Genomic DNA, 11,156 nt, shown 5'->3' with positions numbered 1-11,156 from the left:
ATTAAGTAAAGACTTGTGTCGTTAAAATTTGCTCGGAACGAAGTTACGGAAAAATCAATTAACAAACGGAGACGTAACACTAGTATATGTTTATAGCTTTAGCACTTGTTGCTGGTTGAGGTAGAACTTCAAAGCTTCAAGACCCTGTTATGATGGAGATTACAAAACTTTGACCTAAAAATGAAATTTTGAGTGAATATGGGAAAGAATTGGAGTTGGTAGGCTTATAATAGACGAATAATGAAGTTGAGGAAACTTACTGAATGTCTTGAAATGTTGCTAAAGGGCTGGATGATAAATTTTCACAAAACTGATAAAATTATATATTTATGTTAAAAGTTGAAACTCCAATTATGTTGTCAGTATAAAACAGGCATGGGTCCATCATAAGTTTGAAACACTTTGTGGTGTATGCAGCCTATAAAAAGGATGGTAAATGATAGTTCCATCTTGGTAACCATGGCTACATCCTTTGTTTGTAAAATGAATCGCTGAAAGAGAAGGTATTTGGTATCAAGTCTAGTTTGGGTAGTCTTACTAGAGTGTCCTTTGATAGCTCTAGCACTTCTTGCTAGTTGAAATAAAACATTACAGATTCAAGACCCTCAATATGTGATATGACAGCATAAAAGGACTTAATGTCCCTTGTGAATAGTAATGGATTAGAAATAATTGGGAAAATGTCATTGAATGCTTGAAGAGCTTCAGTGCTATCTTTTATGTAGGTTGAAAGAATATGTAACAAACTTCAGATTAACTCTGTTGGACAGTTACATGTAAAAACTAAAGGCTTTCTGAGGTTTTCAGATCTTTGTATGTTCTTGGTTCTTCTACAGTTAAGTCTCATACTTCTAGTAGGAGTTCTTCAGCATCTGTTAAATTATTTATGGTCTTTATAGTAGTTTGGAATTCAATGTAGTATTCATCCTTTGAGTTTTTGTTGTTCTGCCTCTAGTATATACAAGCCTTTATACCATATGACTATAGTACTACCATTTTCTGTGGGTTTGATGACAATGTCATGTCAATCTATAAGTTCTTTGAGGATTTAAAGAAGTTTAGAATTATCAGAGAATGGGCATCCTGGCACAAAACATTGGGAACATTATTTTGTGGTATAACCCCCCACCCCCATATTTTATTTAATTGTACCACAACAATCTTTATATGAGGGACAACAATAGTTAAGTAATGAAAAAAAATTAACGTATGCCTGTATGTTTTTTAATGTTAGGTTTTTGATAAAGAGAGCTTCTTTAATTTTTCTATGACTTTGTCAATGATCTCAACATCTGAAAAACCATAGGAATGATTATGTTCAACCATGCATTCAAACACATAAGAGGGAACTTTCAAATGTTCTTTTGGTATTTTCAAAAAAATGTAAGAACAGCCATAGTTTTCCATTTAATTTGATATGCTAATTCTGATGATTCACTGTCAACAAATTTTCTTGACAATAGCTGGTCTAATTTTTCCAATGATAGAAAAGAAAGTCTTACATTTAATTCTGCATCACACTTTCTTAACAATTTAATATATGTAATACATTTGCAAAAGTTAATATTCTTATAGTTTACTAATCAGGGTAATTGTGCCCATATACATGTGGCTTTGATAATTTAATAATGTTTATCCATTACTGTTCATAAGAAAATCAACAGATGTAACATAACATAAATCTGTTATCAATGCAATTAATTCTATTTTTATAAAATGTTAGAAATATTTGAAAAGGAAAAAAGAATCAGTTATTACATTTCAGTGATTATTATTTTATACATCACTCAGAATTGTTACTCAAAAATATATTTTAGTAAAATACCAATATACGTTACATATTTCTTTTTTTTTAATTTTTTTTGGGAGTTATCTGCGGTTTTCATGAAAGATCTCTCATTATATTAATAGCCAAATGGTTACATTAGAAAATAACTTTATTGATGGTGCATAGTTTAATGTGCATAAAGAACTGAAAAATATTTATTAGCGTTTCACATTCGAGTTACAAAAATGAAACATTCTCTGATGATTTAAGTTTGTATAATATAGTTAACATATAAGCATCAAAACAAAATAATATTCACACAAATACACTTTACAGTGATTACTAAAATTTTAAAATCCTGGATATTTAAACTAGGAAAAATCAAAGTAACTGCTATACTTACAGCTTATCAAATACTTGGATTTGCAAAATTTCAATATGAATGTAAGGCTTAAAAATAAATTACTATGGTAAAATAAATGATAGTATGAAATATGCTTCACAAGTCACAATTAAGAGCACTTCTGTAATCAAGCTTTTTGTAGATCATATTTAAAAACCAGTGCACATATGTATTAACTAACATAGAATTATGTAGTGTAGTAACTGTTAAAAATAAAGTAATAATAATATTGTTTCAAGGGTATTTTAAGTAGCGTCAACTTCTACCTGAAGACCTCAGTGTAAAAGCTAAACCGTCATCTTACTGTTGAAACAATGCAGTCCATTGAAGTAAAACCCTTAAAATGTTACGTTTAAGGATTTGAAGTTAAATAATGAAATACTGTTAAACATTTTATGTATAAACTAGGTACTTTGAAATTCAGAAAACAATCTCTCTCTGTACAATATTTAAAAAACATTTTGAGAAAATATCTACCAATAGCAAAAGTATTGGAATATTATAAAAGCAAACAACTGAGGTTCTAACCTGCTCTCATGAATTTTAATATATAACTAAAATTTACGTTCTTGAAGAGTATGTACCTACCAATACTTCTACACTATCATTAAGTACTAAACAATTGCTACAATATATTATAGAAAGCTTTAAACTACTAAAATTGTTTAATATTTGTAATTAAATATGCCAAAATAATTATAAATGGATTAAAACAGTTAACTCAGCATAATAATAAATTATTCAAATCAACCAACTTGTAATATGGATTACATTTATTTAAGAAAGCTTTATCAGAATTTATTTTTTATAATTACAAATTCCTTATATTTCTAAAACAAAGGTTAAAATATGTATTGAAACTTTGAGTGAGGATTCAACTGTTTTCATTCTTAATATATTTATATGCACATTTAGAGGACTGTGCGAGCCATGATTCCTGTATGTGATTGTGTTCTCAACAACTCAAAAGTATATTAACATTGTTTAGATCACAATGATATGTATACAGACATGACTTGTGTGGCTCTGTTACTATATTTAAATGTAAGTGTGCAGTAAGCTTAATAAGACAAGTGAAATGTTGCTCATATAATTTTAAATCATTAACATGGGTTGTCTAACTCATTAAAAAAGTAAGAGTTACACAATAAAGAATTTTTCTTAAAGATGTTTTTTTGTCACCATTAATTTGCTGGTTTTATGCTTTAGGAGATACAAAGAATTGATTCAATAACAACGAACACTTAAACTTAAAAACAATATTATGGCTATGTTTATAACATTCAACCATGAAACAAATTTGGAAGTGATCAAAACATCAAATAAATACTTATTATTATCAAAATGTTCCTATTTTAAACATATACAGAAGTTTCACTGTCAATGCAAAAAACTATCATAAATTTTAGGCACATAATGTAAAATATATTTAAATATGGAGTGTTTCTTTGTTAAGTGAAAAGCAGCACAATGAGCTATGTGCACTATGCCCACTGCAGGGATTGAATCTTGATCTTTAACATTATAAGGACTCAAGTTTAGCACTAAGCCACCAGAGGGGTATTTAAGTGTGGATTATTGGAAAGAGAAATGAAACAACATTTCTTTAAATTTATGCAATTTTCATGTGCTATTGATACTATTCATCTACCACAAGATTGCACTATGTTGTACAAACTGAAGCTGTAGATCGCAAAGTTATATAATATATCTACGAAAAAACTATAATTTTAATTAAACTTTTATGTTTCACAATTCAAGAAAATGCATGATAAAATTATTTGATTTTGTTAATCAATTTTGAATATATTTATATAACTTAAGATTTGAAATTGCTACCAATATTCTTTAGGAAAAGTTTGACTCAATACATTATTCAGATAAGTGCACAAGAAACAATTTTTTACATTAAAAACAGTCTCAATAACTTACTCATAAAAAAAGGTCATGAAATATTGCATATTTTTTTTTCTGGAACAAAATATATATTATTCTTTTAAGACCTGAACAACAAAATCAGTTTTGTAAACATTACTACATAATACTTTAATATATACTTAATACCTTTATCTCTCATGTGAAAAAACATGATTCTTATATAAATCCAGTAATTTTAATCACACAACAATGGTATCATATAATTTTTTCACGAAAAATTTCAAAAGTGACTTTAAAATTGTGTTATTACACTGCAACCATGAGTTTGCTCTTTTCTTCATTGGTGGTAATGTATTTTCTTATATTTCAAATTAACTGGATAGCCATATCTGACACTGATATTTATAAAACTCGGATTACTACTTTCCATACATAAAATTTAGGAATTTAAAAACTTTTTTGTAAATATAAAGAATACAGAAAAAGGTAATCAAATATCACTTAAGGCACAAACAATAATATAATTTTACTATATTTAAAATATAAACTACGTAATTCATTAATCCTAATAAGTAAAAAGAGATAAAACAGGTTTAAAAAAAAAGATTTTTTTTACTTTGACCTGCTCTCAATAATTTGTAGTTTACAAGTCAACAACTAATAAAGTTAATGATTGTATTTCAGCTCAAATTATCCAAGTTATTTTGTTTATTTTTTCTTGATCACGAAAGATACTAAGTTATTTCAAAGACAATTTTTTTATGAAATGCTAGTTTCATCTACCACTATTTACTTACCCATGATAAAAACTGTTTATCACATGCCTAATGGCATTTAAGGCTCCTGGCCTTAACAACTTGGCATTTAGAGTGATAAGGACTAATTTTTTTCTAGAATATTGCATAAGATGTACACTATTAATTAAATAACATTTCATGAAATCTAGGTTTGCATTATGCAGAGCTGTCTCCCAGTTTAGTTACTTACAATTTCTTGAGATCAATTGTTTTTTAAATAAAGAAATAAATTTTTTTAAATAATTAACATTTATATATGTAACTGAATTTTTTCCTGTGTAATTAAAAGGAAAGAAAAGAAGAATTAAACATCATTATAACTCAATGAGCATGAAACAATGACAGTACAGTTAATATTTTTAAATAAATATATATATATATATATATATATATGTGTGTATTTTGAATATTTGTTCACTCTGAAAATCAGAACAGATATATTTTCTTTTGAAAAGGAACACATCTTTGCACTAGTGACAGTTTGATAAATACAATTAGCTATTTTCTTTCATAAAAAAATTAACTTAAAATTTCACAAGAAAATATGAAAGATGGACAGGCATGTTTATGAAAGTTCCATTTTGAAAATTATAAGATGTTAATGAGTAGGTTTAGTGTCCTTGTCTTTACTGGTAAGTTTTTCAATCAGTTCTTGAAGAGGGGCAAGTTCGCGCTTTTCTATTAGACTGAACTCTTGTACAAAGAAGATGAAATGCTTGAAGCTTGTGTTTAGATGGGCTTCTTCTCCAAGCTGAACTACCTCAGAGAAATGCTGATGGTAAATATGGGCATAAACACGAAAGAGTCGTTTTAATATGGTCTTGGCAATAGACAGAAAGTTCTTTGGAAATGGAACACCTTAAAAAAAAAATAATCAAATATTACTATCAATGACTTTTTCAAAGATGAACATATAATATAATTTCTTACATGCAAAACAGATTGCATGGTTAATGTTTTTTAGTGCAGTGATACACACTCAAAAACACTGTTTCTACTACCATAACAAAATATAATCTTCAGACAGAAATTTCTCAAAGTATAAATAATTAGAAATAACATAAACATTTGAACCCATAAACTGCCACACTAATGTGTTATTGTACAAATGAGGTAATCTTAAATATGAAGGCGATGTACATTTTTCAATGACAATTTTCATTAAACATCATAGATATTTACAAAGTATTAAAACACGTTTGAATTGTCGCAGAAGATGGTTTCCTCTTTGTTTCATAAACCATCACATTATAAAACAATTAAATTACATCATGTACGCCACTGAATACTTAAGCCTAATCTTTTAATTTAAGAAAAATATATACAAAATTTAACATTTACTAATATGCATCCCTACATTTCTGTATTTAAAGATTTTTCAGCATATTTTTCCAACAAAATTGAAGTAACAATAATTTCCATTTCCAGTAATATAATTTGCATAGCCTCTGTAACGTCTGCTCATCAAATTCAAGATATGTCTGCAATAAGTTTTTGTATTTCCCTACCTTTAAACATATTTGAAGTAAATAAAAAGAAAAAGACTAATGACTTTATTAAACAAGTCAGTTATATTTCCATGAATCTGTACTGGATAATTATAGTAATATCATCAAGATGAGAGGGTATAAAATTCTGTGGCAATATTTTTAGTTAAATGCATAGGTTTAGCTTCAACGTTATAGTTTTTTTTTGGCCTATTTTGAGCAAAAATAAAGGTTTTGAAGGTTCTACCAGGAGGCAGTGTGGATTGTTTGATACATTAGGTAGTGTTATTTACATTGGATGGAACTCTTCAATTCACTTGAAAATAATTTCAACTGGTATTGCCTACACATTCTTTAACAACAGCTGCTCCAGTACCTCTGTCGACCTACTTACTTATCAAAACTTAAATCTTTAGCAGTAAGTATGGAGTCAAACCACATTAAAAAACACTTGTTTAACAGAGGATGGGTACGATACAACAGGAATGTTGAAAGTTGGTCAACAGAATATTTCTATGAGCAACGACTAATGAAGGTAATTTTGACATGGAATTTGGAAAAGCATAGAAATATTTAATTTTAATCTTCCTACAAGACATAATGAGCTGGTAAATAGTTTCTTCTCCTGTAAAAAATGCTTTCCTTGGCAGATTTTGTTCTTCAATTGAATTGTTACATATGTACGTTTAATCATTTACACACGTATGTATGCTAAAAGACAAACTCTCTGTGAGAACCTTCTTTTCAAAAATTTGTACACAGTGCCACCTGACACGGAAGGTTATTATTTTTACACTATTATTAGCGTTTATAAGTGCATAGCTGAAACCTATGTATACATAATTTAAAAAGAAAGAAAAGTGAAATAATAGCTTGAGCAACACACCCAATTAAATCAACAGATGCAGAAGATCTATGAAATATAAATTAATATATGCATACAGTGGTTTAATGAAACATCACAATTTCTCTCACAAAAACTTAAAACTGAATTCAGAATGCTATGTAGAAATAAGTATTTTTAAAAACAGTCTGACAATTGCCATACATTTTGGAAAGATAATTGACAGGTATTTTCCATATTTTATAAATAAATAAAATCAACACTACAGTATAATCACACTGTCATATTCATTATAATAACTAATAAAAACATTCTGTCCAATATACCTATTTTGGAAGGAAAGAGAGTTTCATCATCTAACTGATCTTGGACCCACGTCATGAGGTAATCTATGTATTTAGGTGCAGAGCACTTGATTGGTTTCTTGACTGTTTGTCCGTCAGCCCAGTGATATTCATACTTGGGTCCAGCAGACATGACAGGACAGCTTTCTTCGGTGCAAAACTCTGTGATTGTACCATACAGCATGTTGATTTGGTTGAAAAAATCCACAGCTACATACAGAAACAAATTTTAATACAAAATATTTCCCATAATGAATATTTTGATTGTTTTCGTATTTGATTCAAAACATAGCTATCAAATTTTAATGACGTTGCAAGTCTACATTAATGCCATATTATAATCAGATCTTGGAATACAAAAAGATCTACCTGTACTGTATGAAAAACCTACTCATAATTCTAGCATGCTAACACAAGTAAAGAAAAAATGTTTTTGAATTTTAGATTTATATACACACACACGTGTATAACTTTTTCAAACCACTGTTCCGGCATTATTCATGAAAAATAATGTTCCACGTTTTGTTAACTGTCTAGTATACCATTTAACATTCCTGCGTTATCCCAAGCTTCTCATGCTCACTGCTAAAATTAATTTCTTTGTACAAGTCTTCCTATCAAGGTGGTATGCTAATAACTGTTGTATCTTTCTCAGACTTTTATTAACACTTGCTCATATTTTTTGTTTAGATAAGGAAATTTTAAATAATTTTAAGATATTAAAAGATATTGTGCATCATTATAGAGATTCAAAGAACCCATGCCTAAAGGTAAACAGGAATATGTTATAATATATGAACCACACTACATCTGCCATATCCAGTGCCAATAAGGTCTTTGCCCCAATACCAGAGTTCATTAGGCCAACTGGGATACAACAGATATTGTAGAGTTCTACACATTTGTATATACATCATTTACAAATTGGATTTTAATAACACAATATTTATGTATTTTTAATTTTTAACTACTGATTTATTATTTTTTTTTTTTTTTATTTTGTTGTGTTGTTTTTTTAATTAACTTTACTATCATTCACAAGAGCTGGTAAACCAGCAACCCAGTGTTCTCGTTCTCTGAGCAGGCCAAGCTACCAAAACGTCAATGGGAGAAAACTACATTAATAATTCTAAAAATTCATAGATGAAAGAAAAGGAAAATTTATGTATCTAAGTGTTTTTAGCTCACAAAAAAGAAACCTATCATTCTATAGGTATTTGAAGAATGATACCTCACTACTATAAAGGCTTGGTTTGATATTTCATTGGTGGTAGTGTCCAGGGTCACTGATGAGGAATGGAATTCTCCGAAACTAGTCTGGCTCACAGACACACACCCCCAATGAAAGAACAGACCATTCCACACTTTTACTTGCTGTTAAACAAATGTTTAAACAACTCTATTCAATAAAGAAAAATTTGCTATAATACTTCAATCCCACTACATCTGTCACATCCAGTGTCGATGAGACCTTTTGCCCAATGCCAAGTTAGTCAGGCCAACTGTAATACAACAGACATAGTAGTGGTATAGGTACTATAAACATCAATGTTCATGAACAACAACTGTGATGGTGTGAACCAGATTATACAAATGAATTGTATATTTATTATAATTTTTATTTGAGTCATTTTACAAATCAGATTTTTAGGGATACAATTAATAGCACACCATTATTTTTATTTTGAATTAAAAGAATTGGCAAAAGATATTTTGAAGCTAAAACAAGTGTCCTATGTTTTTTTGATCAGACATCAAAACATCTGTACATACACAGAGTTCTCTATCCGTCTGTAGTCGTGAGCAATTAGCTGGACCACTTTTAATAAAATGTATAGGCTAAGATGGAACCCTCAAACATTGAGTTTAAATGGGTGAGCAAATCAGATGAATTGTTTGAGTTTGGCAGTCATTTAAATTTTACCACCTTAATGCAGTGAACAAAAAATACAAGGCCAAAAAATCAGTGTAAAAGTACAAGGCCAAAATATCAGTGTAAAAATACAAGGCCAAAATATCAGTGTAAAAGTACACATATACATAACAAAATGCAAAAGGTAGAAAAGTATGGTACTTTAAAAAACTATAGAAAGGCAGCACTGTCATAACTGAAACACTCACTATTAACTGCAACCCATTCATTTAGGTCTTCTCCTTCAGGCAACATTACAGCAAGTCGCAGGTTCCCACTTCCTAGTGTGGCTGCAGCATGCTTCATCAGGTCATATTGATGGGTACCTTCCGGAATGTTTTTCTTGGGTTTGAATGTTTTGGAGGAACGACCTCCACTGAAAATGAAAAGTTTGTATCTTTAAAAATAATTTTACTCCTAAACACTTACAGCCATATGTATTTATCCAGGTTTAAGATATTAGGTTTGAAGGTTTCATGGCTCCTAAAGAATTCAAATAAAATAAATTATCATGCTTCATTCATTGTTATTTTCATTGGAAACTACAAAAGTTTACATTTTCCTATACCTAAAATGTATTTTTGATAATACTTACCTCCTCTCACACTTTAGCTTTATCCCGACCAAAAAGTTTCTCTTCTCCGCCCACCTAAGCATTGGTATAAATCTACCTCACTTGTTCCAGCCTTTACACCCAACGATATTGCTCAAAGCTAGTTTAATCTTGTGATTCTCTCCCCTTACATCAATGTGCCCCCATCCCATTTAGTAATGTGATATTATTGAAACCAAACCTGAAGAGTTACAGAATGTTGCATGTTGAGCCACCAGAATTATGAAGAGAAGGCAAGCAAGACAAAAGTGGACAAACCATTGCCCCCACCTGAAGAAGTGCAAAATGCAACAAACCAAACTTAGAATTAAGGGACCTGTCACGTCTCACTCAACCTGAAGAAACAGAGATCACCTGGTCTGGGATTATGAACCAAAATCCTAACTCTCCAACCTGAGAGGCAAGTAAACACCTCCTGCCCCTGGAGTTACAAGAAGGACTTGGAACAAAGTCGAACCAATGGCACAGAAGTTAAATTTCACGTACAGAATTATGAGGAGTCAAAGATACTCTTCCATGATCATTGAAATGAAGAGAATGACAAAAAAGAAGAATCATGCTCAACTCAACCAGATAGCGAAGACATATCTCTGAACCAGAATTACGAGGAGGCTCCTCCGTAGGCTGGTCCTGCTCCTACCATACATCTGGGAAAACCATCCAGAGTTATTGGTAAGAGGGCACCAAGCTTCGTCCTCTTCTCCCTGAGTGGAATAATGAGTTCAAACATCACTCAGGAGGAATAAACTTCTGTCCACCACTCCAACAAATGGAAACTGGGAGTAGTAAGTACTCCCACACTCCATTAGGAAAAATTGGGGATAGATACTCACATGGGAAAGTTCTGAGAAAGGATGCTCCAGAGACAGTGCAATAGGTGAACCACGTTCCCTATTTTGAAAAGCAAACCAACCCCAATTTATTAAGTCTAGGAGTCAGAAGGGATGGGCAAAATCCTCTTAAGCTTTACTGATGATAGTCCATTAGTTGCAGTCCAGTAGTGTATTTGTCTTTGTGTTATAATTGTTTACCACCTGGAATACCCCATCTCATCAGAGCTCGTTGCTACCAGGAAAACTTTTTTTTTTTTTTTATTTATTTATTTATTTA

At 30.4% G+C, this 11,156-nt stretch overlaps 1 protein-coding gene across 3 annotated transcripts in view; it reads right to left on the bottom strand.

Moving 5' to 3' along the window:
- Positions 1 to 1,891: 1,891 nt before the first annotated feature.
- The window catches only part of LOC106463767 (MOB kinase activator 1B), a 23,237-nt gene continuing 13,972 nt past the window's right edge, over positions 1,892 to 11,156 (bottom strand). The window contains exons 1-4 of one of the 3 annotated variants that reach the window (XM_013923886.2): positions 10,029 to 10,385; positions 9,643 to 9,809; positions 7,504 to 7,731; positions 1,904 to 5,704 (exon numbers count right to left, since the gene is read on the bottom strand). In XM_013923886.2, coding sequence (XP_013779340.2) covers positions 5,445 to 5,704; positions 7,504 to 7,731; positions 9,643 to 9,809; positions 10,029 to 10,090 — 717 coding nt within the window. In that variant the 5' untranslated portion in view covers positions 10,091 to 10,385 and the 3' untranslated portion in view covers positions 1,904 to 5,444. Of the gene's footprint in view, positions 5,705 to 7,503; positions 7,732 to 9,642; positions 9,810 to 10,028; positions 10,386 to 11,156 lie in introns of those variants that run through there. The other 2 variants (XM_022391715.1, XM_022391720.1) reach the window with 2 other exon arrangements.

This window comes from Limulus polyphemus, unplaced genomic scaffold (genome assembly GCF_000517525.1).
Source record: "Limulus polyphemus unplaced genomic scaffold, Limulus_polyphemus-2.1.2 Scaffold55, whole genome shotgun sequence".
NCBI lineage: Eukaryota > Metazoa > Arthropoda > Merostomata > Xiphosura > Limulidae > Limulus > Limulus polyphemus.
The sequence above is the reverse complement of the archived record's forward strand: the minus strand, read 5'-3'. Positions and strand labels throughout refer to the sequence as shown.